The 17291-nt window shown below is 39.9% G+C and overlaps 2 protein-coding genes across 2 annotated transcripts; both read right to left on the reverse strand.

The window, feature by feature from the left end:
- Window positions 1–891: 891 nt before the first annotated feature.
- Window positions 892–4208, reverse strand: spag6 (sperm associated antigen 6). Its single transcript, XM_079575849.1, has 11 exons — window positions 4083–4208; window positions 3920–4015; window positions 3679–3845; window positions 3412–3595; window positions 3118–3323; window positions 2848–3021; window positions 2621–2773; window positions 2315–2503; window positions 2122–2238; window positions 1184–1329; window positions 892–1068 (listed from the first exon to the last, which is right to left on the reverse strand). Exons 1-11 carry the CDS (start codon window positions 4105–4107, stop codon window positions 1005–1007), a joined length of 1521 nt encoding a protein of 506 aa, XP_079431975.1. The 5' UTR covers window positions 4108–4208; the 3' UTR covers window positions 892–1004.
- A 2504-nt stretch (window positions 4209–6712) lies between these two features.
- bmi1a (bmi1 polycomb ring finger oncogene 1a) lies at window positions 6713–16685 on the reverse strand (the record flags this gene model as incomplete). Its single annotated transcript, XM_079576352.1, has 18 exons — window positions 16495–16685; window positions 15678–15789; window positions 14827–14890; window positions 14728–14762; window positions 14384–14444; window positions 14254–14310; window positions 14135–14191; window positions 13619–13667; window positions 12258–12474; window positions 9273–9406; window positions 9087–9183; window positions 8764–8819; window positions 8623–8670; window positions 8425–8548; window positions 8154–8193; window positions 7920–8018; window positions 7448–7528; window positions 6713–7069 (listed from the first exon to the last, which is right to left on the reverse strand). Exons 1-18 carry the CDS (start codon window positions 16631–16633, stop codon window positions 6713–6715), a joined length of 1827 nt encoding a protein of 608 aa, XP_079432478.1. The 5' UTR covers window positions 16634–16685.
- Window positions 16686–17291: the final 606 nt, after the last annotated feature.

Here is a 17291-nt window from a genome sequence, read left to right on the forward strand (position 1 = left end):
TCGATGGATCTTGTAAACTATATGATGCAGACATAAAACGTCAGCTTGTTCGGGGAGTAATTACGCACGCGTAACTAACGCGATAGCTCAAGCGACGTAAAACTCAAAACGACGTAGACATTTCGGTAATTTCCTATTTCACCTCTTTGTTAATTTTGTGAGGGACTCTGCGGGCACACAAAGGCAGCGCCATGTGCACGGCAGCTGCTGCGAGCGCGCGCCTCTTTATGAAGCGCAGAACTGCAGTATCGCAATGCAGCCGCCGGGGGGCAGTGCAGATCGTACAATGAAATCTCAGCTACTACTGTATTTAGGGATGTTTTATCAACTCATTCAGTGGTTTGACTGGTGGGCTGATAATACAAAGGAAGCAGTAGGTTTTCAATGCTTTTATATTGTTTATATCCAAACAAGTCATATTTATTTAAACTCCACATTAAACGCTTTTTCACATATATGGTAAAAAACAATATCTGAAAAGGATTCTCTGTAATTTACAATGTGGCCATTTTAGCTGATCATATTTTAATCACTGCTGCTACATGAAACCATTACTGAATTATTATTCTTTACGAAGGGTCTTGTGCTGTCTCTGAACTTGACCTTTGATCTTTCACCTCTTTATGGCAGGCAGCCGAGCACTTCATTGTGATGGTGCCGAATGGCACTGGGCTGTTAACAAGGACACCGGTAGTTGTTTAAAACAGATCATTAAATCCATGTCCATCGTTGTCCCAAAGCTTTTCAGTTTTACAGAAGCTGTTTTAGTAGAAAGTGTAAAAATGTACAAAAATTAATAATTTAACCTAAAAAAAAAATCCTGCGTGGAAACAAAACAAAACAATACATGAATGATTTGGCTATGTATAGATTTTATTTCATTATGGCTTACAGGCACTTTTAATATATTAATGATGTAAAAAAAACTAATGGTTAGAAATACAAAATAAATCCACGCTTCTTTTTTGCTAAGAGTAAAACATTTACTGATATTTTTCCGACATTCAGGCTGGTTGATAGTCCTCTAAACGCTCCAGTAACACTTCTGAGTATCCAGGGGAGTAGTATCTGAAACCACAGAAACAAAACAAGCCTTATGTATGACAACTGTTGTTCCAGCTAAATGTCATAGTCAAATATATTCTGACTTATGATTGAAAGGGTCCACAGCAGTGACACGCACCTGACTATCTCCTCCGGGAAGCAGCTGTTGATGGCGTTGATGTGTTCCTGCAGCTGTGACCCCGGCTCCGCGTCGATCTCCTGCACTTTCTTCAGCCCTCCGCTGGTGACAAAGAGCCGCCGTGCGTTACTGTCATGAGGCAGGATCTGAGGACAGAGAGGGACCGAGTGGTAAGTTATTATTTTGTTTCACACAAGAAAATAACATTATATTATACTATTTTTATTTATTTGTGTATTTGTTATAATTTATTTGATAGGAACAAATTACACATTTCACATATCTCAGCTAGGCATGAACATTCAATCATTAATCTTTGCCACTGGCGCCTAGAGGTGCATTAGCATTGTTATATTTTTCAAACTTTTCAAAACCTGCTACAAATATTTATGTCTGCTAGTACTATTTTAAGATTAATTTTGGTTAGATTAAAAAACATTAGATTAAAAAAAAAATAAACATGAAAACTGGCTTATTCCAAGACTGATAGCATGAAATATTGTATTTCATGTATTTAGTCTTTTTCCAATATTAAACTCTTAACTCCCATCTTAACCGAGCGCATTTTCTTCAGTTTGGCTTTACCCAAATCTAAAAGCTTCTTGACTGGAGTTCACAGCCTATAGGCCAGGGCAACGCCTTTTTCTCTCGCTGTTGCTGTGTTGTCGCCACTCTTTCGACATATTTTGGACCCTTTATGGAAGTTACTTTGACGCTTTTTTTTTTTAACCCTTTTTTGACAAATTTTTGACATTTTTTTAAACAATTTTTGACGCTTTTTTGTCACTTTTTTATGCGTTTTTGCTGCTGTTTTCATCCTTGTTATTGTCTTACATTTGTCGATATTTTGACTCTTTTTTTCAATAAGCTTTTAGATTTGGGTAAAGCCAAACTGGATTAGGTCAACATTAACAGGTTAACATTTTTATGCATGTTACCTTGCTGAACTGGCCGACCACATGTTTGAGGATGTTGGTGGGGGCATCGTAGAGGAGGGACTGTAAGGCTGGGAGGTAAGTGCATATCTGGAGGATACTCTTCAATGCCTTCTTACACTGTTGAATAAAAGTAAATAAAACAATCAAAAAGATGTTATTTTTTCCCTCTGGGCTCACTGTGAGATGGCCTTACCTTGGTCTGCAGGTCCTCACTCTTGGCTTCCATGTAGAGCTGCAGAAGTGTTGGGAGCAGGCCGCATATGGCCACAGCTTTGGCATGCTCAGGAGTGTGGTGTCCGATCTGGTTTATGGACCACACAGTTGCGGCTTTGATGTGGGGCTCAACTTCCTCTGACAGGCACAAGGCGAGCTGAGGCACCCCCTAGAGGAGATGGCAGGTACGCACCGTGAGGCTCAATGACCTACATACCAAACCCGAAAGAATGTCTCCGCTTTTAGATGCTGCTGGCCTTAGCACAATTAGGAGATTTAAACACACCTTAGAAAGAATCACAGCCATAGCTAGACTCTCATTGTGTGCTGCGATGTATCCCAGCATCATGATTCCTGGAAGACGCAAGTGTCCACGGCAGACGCCTAAGTAGTCTATGACTGCTACTAGACCACCACAGTTCACAATTAGCTGAGCCAGCTGGAAATCAACAAAAACGCATTACATTTCACCATTGCAAACAGTACACAGTATTCCTTTGCATATCGCTGTACCTCTGGTGTATGCTTGACCACCTCCCTCATAAGCGTAATGACGTTTTTCCTCACATATTCGTCTGGGTCTCTGAGGCAGGCGATTGCTGCAGGGAAAATCTCCGCCTCTATCACCATCTCAGCCAAACTGTAGGAGTGCTTACTGATCTGACTCATTGCTGAGAACACCTGCCTCTGGAATAAAAACGCACAACATTGTCAAGAGTGAAATATACGTTTTGCACATTTATCAAATTCAGCACACAATGATATAGTGCCCATACTCCATACCTTCAGTTTGGCATCTGGGTTGAGAATCATTTGTGCCAAATGTGCAATGGCACCGGTGTCCACCACAGTCTGGGCCAGCTGTGGTGTGTGTTTGCAGATGTCACTCAATGTAGAGGCAGCAATACGTTTCAGGGCAATTTCAGGCTCTTGAATACACAAAACTAGCACAGGGGCGGCACCTGCATCCAACACGGCCTGAGATAAAGCTGTACAGACCAATAAAAACACAATAGATATGTGCTTAAAAGGGTGTAACATAACTTAACAAACACATAGATATATCATCGTTATTACATTCATTGTGCCGTGCAATGTAGCCCAGAGCCCAGGCAGCAGCCTCCTTTACCCCCGGGTCAAAGTCCTCGAGGCAGAGCACCAGAGCGTTGGCACCTCCAGACAGCACGACTGCCTCAGCTAGCTCAGGAGAGTGCTTGGCCACAGCCCGCAAGACAAAAGCTGCTGCTTTTTTATAAAACCTCTGCAGGAAAAACAACACATTTTTGGTCACTTGTGATATACTGGTGATATTCACATTACAATTGTTTTAAATAGTTTACTGACATTCTGTGAATCAAGAGATTTGACAAGCTGAGGCAGGATGTCTGCCTGCACCACAGCTAGAGCCAGGTCATTACTGTGGTCTGCCAGGCGACCCACAGCCAAGGCTGCTGTCTGCTGGACACTGGGCACAACGTCCAGCATCAAAGGGCGCAACAAAGACATGACACCTATGGGGGGATGTGTGTTAAAAGAAGTATTAATGGAAAAGTCCAAGTCTTTGCAAAAGGTTACTCTTCCTTACCGGCAGTTTGTAGAAGTTCAATGTTTTGTGGCCTGTTTGCGAGATCAGCCACAGTCTGAACAAACTGCAATCGTGATTTCTGATACTGTTCGAACACTAGCAACACAACAAGTTAAGTACTCGGTATCTAGCATTGTTATACGATTGTTGTAATGTTTCTTACCTTGAATTATCTGTCGTTGACTCATTATCAGCTACAGATTGAATGTTATCCACGCGCTGTCTGAAGCGGTTGGCGCAGCTCGGTTTGCGTTGGGTTGTGTTGTTATGTGTTGCCACGGTAACAGCCCAGCCGCTGCCGCAGAGAAATGAAGAAAGATCGTCTCTTGTTACGATGAGTGCTGTTCTTCTGAGGCATTAGCTAATTATTGGGATTTAATTATTGCTTCGATCTCACCCCGGTTTCTCCATCAACTCTTTTTTGTGTGGCTTGTTTCTTTGCACATTTTCTATTTGCACCCCCTTGAATGTTACCTGATGTAACAAGGGAATTTCATTGCTGAGAGATCAATAAAGTTTTACTAATCTTGTCTAAACCGCAAAAATGAAAAATGGTGACATCGTCATGGAAACGTATCACGGACAAAGAGATGATAATTTATAAAACTTTATTAGTAAGTTTTTCTTCCCCTCCATTTCTTATGGTGAGGAGCTTAATGTAACTTGGACATTTGTGATTTGTGTATTGTTGGCAGCCCATGCCCATTCACAAATGCCCCTTACACTAGCTAACTCGCCATGTTTCAGTCATTAATCCAGCGCCAAAGACTGAGTGTACGCGCGTGGCGACCTTCTGATCCAGCGCGAGCTCCGCGTGTCTCTGTCGGTAGACGTAACCCACTGTGTGCCATGAGTTAATTAGCTACTCCTTTGCCTCTGGCCTATGCAAATGTAAACCCGGCTCGTTAGCATGTTGTTAGCACGTGTGTTTGGAATTTCCAGCTTCGCGCGCGCACGTTTCGGCGTAGAGAAACGTCACCCCATCACAAAGGTCAGGTTTTATGCTAACTAGTCTGCGTAATGTTGTATTACTCACCCGTGTATTTGTATTTTCTGGAAAAATCTCACTTTGAAAAGCCCATTGTTTATTTATTTATTTTGGAGTGTTTTTTTTTTTTAGGGTTAGGTTGCGTTAATGGACCTTTTTCAGTCATCACTTAACGTTAGCTATGCTAACTAACTACGGTTTAATTTGGAAACGTTACAGTGTTTCACCGTTTAGTTGGTTTTACATTACGCGTTTATTTAAGATTTTACATTTACATTTTACAAGATTTTCACATTGCAAAAATGTTAGTGTCGTTATAAAGGTGATGATGGCTTTTATTTTGATGAATCTATAAAATAAAACGGACTTGTGGTATTTATTTTCGTATAGGCGATATTTTAATTTCATATTCTGTGTGTACACAAGTAGAAACCGTCTTTCTGATTTTCTCATAGACTATATGAATAAACCTCAGTGGTTTGTGAGAATTTCATGTATCTTTTAGCCTTATTATGCACTTTAATTCATTGATTTTGTAGCGTTAGTTTTATGGTAAAACCTGAACTTGCAAAGAAGGCACAACTTCACTGAAACGATAACACTTTCTAATTTCTTTTTTTTTTGCAGTCGTAGGTTCTGGAAAACTCCTGTCCGTCCGAGAGATTACCGAGCTCGGATAAAACATACTCCCCATGTAAGAACAGCTTATTGAAACTCCCACATATACGTCGTTTTGCTAAAAAAAGAAAGAAAAAAAAATCATCCATGAAGGACAATGGCCATTGAAAAGTTTGCTATGGGAAAATTACATGAAAAATGTTATTTAAGAAATATATATTTTTACTTGTTATTTCACAGGAGCCACATTCCCTTTCTGGTGCCACGGTGCCTTTTAACAAGTAAGCCTTTTGAATCCTTTTTGTACTGAATGCTATAAAATGTAATGAGTATATATATATATATATATATCAGCAGTTATGAGTAAAATGTTTTATTTAGATGTTTTTATACTGTGCAACAGTAACAATACAATAGGTTGTCCATACAATCGAGCGAATAATACAAACACGGGAGACATTAAAACATCAGTGAACATGAAGATGAACAGCAACACCAGTCTTTGAGAGTAAAGGAAATGAATAATATGGTTCTTGATTAAATATGCTTTTTTACAGCTGAACTTTGAAAAACAGCTAAAATAATTTTGATAAAAATACCATTATACAAAACATTTGTGTTTGTGAAAGACAAAAAAATATTTTCTTTAACAAAACCCTTTTTTGCCTTACTGTCTGAAACAAACCACCCTGTACAACTTCTTTCCTGGTACATTAACCTCAATGGCTTTCCACTACGTTTAAGATGTTTAAAAAGTTACTTAAAAAGCGCATTAATAGTAGGCTATAAAAATGTAGAATCCTTTAAAACTGAGATATACGAAAAGCATGCAGGTTTCATCTTATGTTTGTAAAGCACGTGAATGAATTAGCAATGACACACACGTATAATTTGAACAAAACAAATACAAGTTCAGTCACTGTAAAATAACATGTAGCTTTTAAAAAGTATAAATGCTCATCATCGATTCCATCTTTTTTCCAACTTTACACATTCTTTCATTACAAAATTCCAACAGCAAACTTCCTTAATCCTTTATTTGGAAATGTCTCTGATCCCACTACGTATAAACTTAGGATAGGATAATATCAACAACATATGTAGCAAAAAGAAAGAACATTGTCTACTTGACAGAACTACGTTGGCATAACAGTATAGGCTGGATCTGGCAGTGACGGCCCGGGACATCATCCAGAGGACGATCCGTTCAATGTGACCTTTCTCGGTTTGTTGGCGCCGCTGATGCCGCTAGAAAACTGTGTAAAGGAGCGGCTGGGAGTCGGTGGAGCAGTTACCGATGCCCCGTTAACGTTACTACTGCCATGCGTGGTCTGCTGGGGACGTGGAGACTGCGCTGGTGTGGTGGGGCTTGGAAGAGAAGAGGACGTGGATGGAGCCCCAGCGGGACTGCCCACTTTATCGCTGGCTGAGTCACTCTCTGGCCCGGACCGGGCCGTGCTCTTCTGCCCGTCCGGCTCCGAGTGACTCACCTTTATCTTCTTGCAGCTGGGTCGGACGCGGTACTTCAGTGGCAGAGGGCCATTCTGCAGAGGTGAGGGAGGACGTTTAGAAAAGGGCTTTAAATAAAACTCAATACAATTATTTTATTTATTAGTTTTGCAGTCATGAAATACTTCTTTTTTTCAGTCAGAATGTCTTCAGTGCTTACCCAATTAATATTTATTCACAGAATATTTTTTTTGTTTTGACACTACTATCTGAAAATGTGTTGAAGTATCCAGCAACAATGCCACCTTGTGTTTCACTGTTGCTTGAGAACTGTTTGGATACATACATAAAAACAACACACAGGATCTTTCTAATAAGACATAGTAATAAAACATAAGAATCCACCACATTACACATTTTTATTTACAGCGTAATATTTAACCTCATATTTGGTGTTGATAAAAGATTCTTACCCTTCTCCACGTGTAGATGTAGGCTATGTCCATTAATGTGTAGTAATCTTTAAGAGGTTCGTCTTCATACATTACATCCACCTGGCAAGAATAAATACATTTTTGTTTTTGTTATTTGTTTCTGGTTATGAATAAATGACAAATGGCAGAAGAGACATTTTTGATACCGAGAGAACCAATAATATAAAATAAAAAATTATAAACATGCTGGTCAGGTCAGCCCACAGTGAAGGCGCCCTCAGTCACAGCGGCTCAGGACTAACACCTGAGCACAATTTCGTTGTATGCTTGTACAATGACAAATAAAGCACTTGTTAATATTAATATTTTAGACCATTATTTAACCAGAAAATTGCCATTGAGATCTGTACATCCAAGAGTCCTGGCCAAGAGGCAATTTGCCACACAACACCAGACATTTACAAAAGGCTATGACACAAATCTTTATTTTCTAGATGATATTCTTTCTAACCTGATAGGAGTTAGGGATGTCCATTTTACTGCGAAGAAACTTCCTCAGGTGCATCACTGTCATTGCGGCTGGACACTGTAGGTACCTCTTATTAGCCAACTGAAAGATCAAAGAATCATAGGTTATGCCAATAATGTTAGAGTAAAAAAATAACTGTTTACACAATTTCTCCCCAAATGATTGCATATTATTAACAAAAATATATTTTTTCAACAAAAATCTGAAGTAATATACCTGTTCTTTAACCTGCTTTCCTTCAGGTCCTACACCCATTCTGTTCAGAAAAACAAACAAATATATATATATTTTTTTGGCATTTTATGTAGTTGTAACTCCTGAAAACTTGTGAAATTGTCATGTTGGTACAAAAGGTTTTCACATCTCATCTGTACGGGGTTGTCGTTAATTGAAAAAAAAAAAAAAAAAATGTCTTGAAACCTTTTCTACAATGGACGTTAAATGGGTTATATCAATACATTGTTTTAATAATATTATTGCTACTAACATAGTGTAAGTGTACCTAGTTGGATCAAAAAATTCGATGGAAAGGCTGATGATCTCATCGTCTGTGATAATTCGTTTTTCTTCGTCCGCCACTTCTCCACGGTCCTCATTTGTTCCATTTGAAGCTTTGAAAACAAAATTATATTTATATACAGTTCAACTCCCAGGGATTGCGGGTTTTTTTAGCTTACAAACTCACCATCTACAGGATGGTCTGCATAAAAGTCTCTTCTTCTCTTCATTTCATCTAAAGACATTAAAAAATGGACATTATGTTTTTTGCATTTATCATGCTTAACTTTTGCTACAATAAATATGCTACACAACATAAAACACTTACTTTTGAACAGTCCTGGGACCAGTTTGTACACTATGTCCTGTAGAGTCTTGTCAGACCTTGAAAACAGAAAAACAGTACTCTCACTTGCATTGCCTTTATTTATCAGTCAGAGATTTCTGTTTTTGAACAAAACAAATACAGAAAGTAGCTCAACAAGTTGAATATAATGTGGCCGGATAAAATCCTGGTTGTACAAGAAACACCAACAATTACAATAGACAGTTAAAAAAAAAGGGAATAGAAAAGGAACATGAATATCAGGAACAGTATAATCAAAGTGCTCCATTTGTGAAATAAATAAATAAATCACTTATTTATTTTACCTTATGTTCAGTAAGGGTTTTGTTTTGTGCACCTGCACGTCACAGATGGGACAGTATTTGCTGGTTTCCAAGTAGCGCACAATGCACATTTTGCAAACTATAACCAAGAAAAAGTCACTTTCATTAAACAGAATACCAGAAAATATAACGGGATCGACAGCTTAACATTAAATTTCGTTTGCTTACAGGAGTGAAGACATTCAATAATGGTCGTCGCATCGATGAAATATCCACCGCACAACACGCACATCAGGTGAGGGTTGAGCTCCGTAATCTTTATCCGCGTCGTGCGATGCATTTTGAACAGAAACGCAACAATCCTGTGGAAACAAAAGCAAGGTGCGCATTAGCTGTGAAAATCAATATGGGAGCACAAGTGTAGACCATTTGGAAAAGCTGTTTGCTCTTAAAAAACACACTCTTTGTGCTAATTCAACAAGCCAAAGGGAGTCGAATATGGGGCGACTTTACTGGGAGCTCAATAAATGTCCATAAATCATCCCCATGACTCCGAGCAATCTGACAGGTCAGTGCGCGCATCTGTGCGTTAAATCACCGATAAGGTAAACAAAAACAAGTAAGTGTAAAGTAAGTAGTCTAAATCAGTGTTGCTGTCTGAATGTGTGACCGAATCATCGTGACCATCTAAATATATTGTCAAAGATTAAACCGCCAAGTGAGAACAGAAAACTATAGTGTTATTTGAGATAAATATTTATACATGTCATCCCTTTAGCATAAAACTTACAACAGGAGGATTTATTGGATGGGTGGTATGCATAGCTCCAGTTGAAAGGGATCGTTTAGGGACGCGGTGTCAGGTGTCTGCGCTACGGACACAGCGGAATATCAGCGGGTTTCTATGGCAACTCGTTTGCTTTTTGTCACATGCGCACGGCTGTAGCTGCGGCCAGCGGACAACAGCGAGCACCGCTATCCAAAACAACAGCACTACGAGGAGCTGCTCCGTGCTGCGTGCAAGAGCACGGAGCCATGGATCGCCCTCCTCGGTGAGCACACCAGCGGTGGGCTGCCAGGCAGCCGACAACACAGCTGCCATTTTGTGGCGGAGAGATGAAGCAGTTTGTCGGGCTGTACGCTTTCCTTCTAAACAAGGGGTGAATAAACACTTACGACTGGCAAACGTGTCCTTGCTCGCACACGAGCGAAGGGCTGGTCATATCCAGCTCGCAGGATAAGCGCTCCGTTTTATTTTCGTTCGCGCTGTTCTTTATGGCGAGTTGAGCTGCAGCCAACACTGTGCAGCAGAACAAGCAACATGGCTAGCAGAGACTGCACATATTGGAAGCGCACGTTTCCATCTTCTTTGCTCTGAACAAAAGCGCACATGGGCATCTAGTGAATGTTATGATATTCTGCAGCGCGAATAATAGGTTAGCCAGGCACAACAGGCATAATCCAAAAACGACAAGAAACGTCGCAAGTATGTCCATAATCAAGGCGATTTCAATTATCCGGTGTAATAATGAAAATGAAGAAGGCAAACTAATTGTTCTACATGTGCATGACATTGTCGCCAGAAGGAAAACCTCTTACAATAACTCTTGGTATGTATGTAGGTACTCCTTCGTTTGGGCAGGAGGATTTCCCTCGTTAAGCTGGTTGACACAAAGTCAAAAGTTCAACCCTATTGCAGTATATGGCACTGTAGTATGTTTTGTTTTTGTATGTATTTTTTATTATTATTTTTCTGAGAGATGCTGGCTGCTCACTTAGGTCATATGCAACTAACGGACAGATGGACGGCAAGAAAACATGCAAAGACTCCATGACTTGATGAATTTATTTACGCTTTTGGAGTTATAATGGTTGATATTTAACCAAATAAGGCAATGAGCTACATCAACAATATGTCAATCAGCAAAGGAGAAAGACAAAAGATACGTTTTTGGTATGATGGTGTTTGACAAATTCTTATGTATTGTGTTTTTGTTACAACTGCATCCCATCATAAACCACGTTTGACACTGTCTGAAGTGTGAGCATGGGTTGTTATTTGTGGCTCTTCTGAGACGGACTCAGATGATGTTTATTGCAAGAAAAAGAACAGCAGCTTGAAGCAGAGCCCTGTTCACAAAACCTTGACTTAATTCAGTGCAAAATAAAGCAGTAGTGGCTGTCAAAGCCAGAAGAGGATTGCATTTAACTACATTTCACTGAATGAGATAAAGAACAGTGTTTTGGCACATGTCTGTGGGAAGTGTTGTTGCCAATCTTACAGACATAAAAATCTTATACACTGTGTCCAATTTTCAGCGGGTGCCGAGCACGGAGTCCGAGCAGAAAGCAAGTTTTTCAATCAAGAGGATAAGCGGGACATTGATGGACGGCAGATGATGACTGTAGATTCACTGAGCCCCGTAAAAAAAATAAAAAATAAAAAAGGTAACAGAAAGACAGCAACTAAATTAAATGCAAACTTAGGAGTTTTCAGCTGTGGGGAAACTCCAAGCTTTAATATTTCACGCGTCTACACTCCCTCGCCTAAAAATGTCAAAAAAGGCGATCATCAACCGTATTCTTGTCATAAAGAACAGGCTCATAGGCACGGCCTCATTGTCTTCAAAAGTCTATGATTTAAACCAATGATTCTCTTGTGAAATATTTTACATGCAATCATCGTATGTCCTTTGTCACATTTGTGATAGCCGCCAAGTTTAGTTAAAAAATCCAGCATGTAGCTAGAAAAACTCAAAATTAAGGATCAAACCTTGTGAGTAACAACACGTACTTTAGGATTCTATAAAATGACAACATTCAATTAGATTGTATTGAAATAAAGGGGGTTTAAAGTTCTTGGAGTTGCCTAATCCGACACAATTCAGCTCTGTCCACTCGGGATCGTTCATTTACTTAAATCCTAGCAATGCGGTAGCAATTTCACCTTAGCCCAAACTTAAGCGAATGCATCTTCAGACCCTGACCTAAGTCACAACAAAGGTCGTGGATCAAAATATGCAGTTATGCTCCCGTGTGAACGTGTTGAGCTGAAGCGGTGCAGACACAGAGATCCACGTCGGTAATAGCTGCAGCCGCCTCAAAGCTCTTGCAGCCTCCGCTGAATCGAGGCGTTGAAAAACACAATAGCTTCGACCTAAACCATCGCGTTTTCCACCGAAGAGGAGGGGAAGGCTAACCGAAAAGGCTTACCTGGTGGTTGGTCTAAAGATCGGAGTCTGTGGGCGAATAGACAATGAAAGTTGGGACTCGATCAGCAGCAAATGAATAGAAACCGAGCCGCCATCTTGAAGGCTGCAGACGCTGTCAGCGGCGGAGAGCGCACCGCGGAGCGGAGCGCATTTCAGATGCGTGAATAAAAGTCCCTTCTTGCTGCTTACGTGCCTTATGCGTATCCGACTCTTGACCTCTCAAGCACTCGAAATTGAGTTTCGTTTCAATAAGTTTTTCGCTAAGGTGCCGTCAACTTTGCCTCCAAAATAACCGCTTCACCCCCAGTAAAATGCAGCAGTGTGTGCTCCGTGGAAACTGACACCGTCCCCAAAATGGCTTGTAGTTCGACCGCCCCGCTGTGGTCACGTGGTTTTGCTGCTTAAGGGTGCCTTGGAATTACTGTCGGTGTATGCTGCGCATTTTTACAACACGTAAATATACCTTTGTGCGTCTTTTGCTTGATTAACAGTATTTTGAAGGGTGTCCAAACACCTGACATCGTTTACGCCTGCGAACTGCTGAAGACAAATGTTCATAGGCTCGTTTATGATGGTTGTTTTTTTGATTATGTTATGGTTGAACCCGTGATCAACAGCGCAAAGTAAGAGTAATCAGTTGCATTAACTTAAGTACACGTACTTGAGTAACTATTTGAAGTAACTGTACTCTCGAAGTGGTTTTGTCGGACGGTAATTTACAGATAACTGAATATTATAATTTTGAAGTTACAGTATCCATGCTTGAGTACAGCATTTGGTTACTCTTTCAAGTAGGCTATGAAATCTTTAAGTGACAAAATATTCATGTAGACATGAAAAAATACTTAAATCTTTATTGATATAAATGTCAATTGATTTATTTAAGAATAATTGATTTAGTCCCATTGTAGCTGTGCACTCTTTGTAAATATTACATGCTCACAGTGTTTTACTGTACTTTTTTTTTTCCTTTTAACTTTTATAATTATTTGGGTCACCACTTGTTGTACTTTTGGCTTGTCTACCCACTAGGTGATCAATTGGATATTTACCAAACCCGTGTCACGAATAAAGACATGTATGGGGTTTTACTAACTTGGATCATCACTATGCAGCCATTGGCGATGTTAGACGCCAATGAATAGTTCTGGCAATCCCAACATTTGTTTTTATAGGATTATCAACATCATCAAAATTAACTCACTTTAAATAAATGTGACAAAAGACACATAATGCAAGATATCAAAGAGTTTTATTGAAATTTTCCAAAATGTGAACCAATCTAAGCAACACAAAGCCACATAATGAATGCCACTGGGAATGTTGAGTGCGTGGTATATGCCAGCATCGCTTACATCTGACTGGCTCTCTCCATACTCTTTGCTGCGTCTTTCAGTTTTCCAACCAAATCCTGCAAGCATAGGAATTTAATGTTATGTGCATCCATGGTCTGTAACAAATGAAAATAAATATCCTTATCCTTTGGACCCAGTGTACATCTAAAACTAAACCAACAAATTCACCTTAATGTTGGCAAAATAAATGAACATGCAAGTGTCACTAAAAGCCGAATAGCTCAGGCGCTAGAGAATTGTAATGCTTTGGCAGATTAGAAATACACTGCCTACAGAATTATTAGGTAAGTGTTTGTTTTGTTTTAACAATGATTTAAAAACGAAGAATAAATCCTAATTCCTTGGCAAAGGTTGGGTGCACTACCTGATGCGTTCAAGAGTGTTGCATCACCTCTTTATATGCCCACTTTGGATGGCAAAAAGAAGCTTCGATAATTGTACACCCAATATAGATGTGAACCTCCTTCAGACACACCTCCCTCCCACTGCACAGTAGCTCATCACCCCAGAGATGCTTCAATACCTGTAGCTGTTCCACTGTACAGGTGAAGTTGACGTCTTCGGGGAGTCCACCTTCATTCTAGTATCAAAACACAATTACATTTCAAGTCATAAAAAGTCCCCAAAACTCTGCACGTTTACCTCAGTGTTCAGTGTTATCAAGTAGAAAGGCTCATCCACTTTATCAACCTGTGCACTCTGTAGAAAAAAAAAAAACAATAGTTTACTTTTTTGAATAAATGAAACTGAACTGCTGTGTCACTGGAGCTACCTTTATCTGGTACTGTAGACGCCACGAAACATCATTGATCTCAGGTAGTCGCCTCCCTATGCTTAACACAGATATTGAAATCATGTAAGTTAATGACTGGTCAGAATAATAAGAAATAATGTGTTTGACCTTAACTATATTTCTCACACAAATTCTGTTAAAGCATTTCTATAAATTTGCTGACCATATAGTTTCAGTTTAGTTTGTATGACCAGGACCATGTACAATATACATTAATCTTAAAGAAAAGATGCTTTGTGCCAGATTTAGCTAATGCTTATTTCCTTCTGCCTTCTCTGGGGAGGAACATGAGGAATGTAGGAGAAATTACTACTTCAACTTACCACGACAACAACTTGACTAGGACTGTTTTATGTTTCTGTAAAACAACAACATCAATATTACACTGTGGACAATCCTGGTTAAATTAACATTTCCCCCACCTCATATGCACTGTAAAAGACATCTATTCTCTCAGCACTGAAAGATACTTCCTCGAGACACGAGCTGCAACAAATTATACAAATACATAAATGTTCAATTCAACACAACAACAGGGGATATTTTGTCCCTATTTGTGCCAATTTACATAGAATGGTTTAATAATTCATCAAATGTTTAGCAATTAACATTCACCTAACATCAGCCAAAGCAATAAGAAATAGTGTAAAGAGCCATGGAACAACTCTGTTAGTTCACAGGTGAATACATCGCATAGACTATAGAGTGCTTTTGTGTGAATCAGAATTTTACATTTTAAAATCTCCATTAGTTTATTATGTGCCAAAATGTGTCAGAAATCTAGAAAATCTTTGCACTTTTGACAATACAATCCGAACTCTAGAAGCTTTGAATTCAGCTGTTAAGATTTAACAGATAGCAACAGTGCTTAATTTGTAAATTAGTTGTTTCAGGAAAACTTTTGGTCTGATGTGATGGATTCAGGGAACAGGCCAAAACATTTGCCAGAACACTCTCATTAAACACCATTATATCAGATACAGTTTTTGCTGGATCCTCCTTAATATTTCCCAGATCCTTTACACTGAAAAACTGAAAATTGGGGGAATGCGTTCCCCCAAATGGAGGATCAAATTAAGCACTGGATAGCAACCACCCAAAAAAAAAAAAGATCACTTTGAAACTTTTATTGATTTAACTTGCCAGGATTTTTTTTTTTCTTCCTTTCCACAATATGTATTCTTGTACTAAAAGCGTTTCAATCGATTCCGACTTTGACTCCAATGTTTTTGCTTTATTCTTTCTGGTAAGAGATCAAGTCCAGTAGAGTCACCTCAGCGTTGACTTGTCGCAGTTGTGTTTGACTGACTCCAGGATAAACGTGACTACGGCGGTGTGACTCTGTTTCACATGAATCTGGTCGATGTTTTTCAGCTCGGGGTGATCTACAGCCAAAACATAAGCACAAAGTGAGGCGCATAAAAACTGACACATACCATTTGAATAAATGATGCGGGATCGCGATCCATACGTGTGCGCTCATATTGGGGTTTCCAATGGGAATCAATGATCATTTGCATGTGAATTGGCTCTTTAACTGTTGCAGGCAGGCAGGCAGCTTTCCTTTGTCTATTTGTGTGTAGCAAAACAGCGCTTGAAATATGATTTACTTTTATTTGTACTTGCAGAAAAAAAAAAAACATTGTTCAGCTTTCAACATTTACGAAAAAGCAACGAAATGATAAATTACCCGCTTTCATCTTTGCAGAGTGTTTTCCAGATTGCATTATTTCATGTGTATTCAATGTAAATTTGACTAATGGTAGTTAAGCAAAAAGAATAACATTGCCGAGCACCCCGTTTAAATGACAAAAGGCATGATAGTGTCCGACAGCTCGTGACTGCAAAGCTTCTGAAAAGGCTAACATAGCTCACAGCTAATGAGCAGACGTGCGCACGTGTGGACAAACAACCAGTTTATATCCAGTCTAGAAGGATCCCGTGTCCACACCGCACTACGTTTAGCCTGACTATGCGCGTAATGTAGAAACAAACAGACAAGGCAGCCGAGCAAAACGCTAATGCTAGATTCAAGCCCGGAAGCTGCGGAAGACAAAGCAGCCGCCACGAACACAGATGACGCAGCTCACCGAGGACTGTCGGGTCGCCGTGAGCCGCGTGCAGACTGCGGAAAGACGCGTCCACGAGCGCCGCGAAGCTGCGCTGATCAAAAACGGTGGGATCGGCGAGGATCTTGAGTCCTCTCTGCACGGATTCAGACAACTCCATTTTGCAGAGTGACCCATGACACCGAACACGTGACGAATCAGCTGACGCGGATCGCACAGAAAGCACGGAGCTCGAGCTATGGAAAAATAAGGATATAGTTGTGTGACTGCAACTTATTTTCATTGATCATGTCCATAGTATACAAGCACATCCCCTGTACCAAACAAAAAAACAGTCTCTACAATAAACTGGGAACTCTTAGGCAGCATATTTCAAGATGTAATGCACCTTTGTGGAAACTGTATTTCAAAACCAGCCGAATGTTTTTATACTTTAGGTTGTTGTTTACAGACGATTTGCAAGGCTTAGTAAAAATATGTTCAGACTTTGAAGTTGGGCAAATTATTGTTTGCTGATTATTTTCCCAATTGGTTTGTGTTACTGTCTCAAATACTTACTATTGCTGTCGGTGGTGTTTCTACAGGTTTGATCCATAAGAAACTGCAGTTATCCCTGTGACCTCTGGTTCCCCGTGCTCTCTGGCCAAAGTCCATCGTCTTTCCTCTAATTCGACTTGCGCAACAGAATTGGCGCTCGAGGCATCTCATAGTGACATGTATGCACATATGACCCATCGACAGTCTAATCGATGTACTGTCAATGATAGCACCGCGTGTTGCCCAGATTCTGTTCGAGGCTCGGTAGAAGACGGCAGATA

Source organism: Gobius niger (genome assembly GCF_951799975.1).
Source record: "Gobius niger genome assembly, chromosome: 18".
In the NCBI taxonomy this organism is placed as follows: domain Eukaryota; kingdom Metazoa; phylum Chordata; class Actinopteri; order Gobiiformes; family Gobiidae; genus Gobius; species Gobius niger.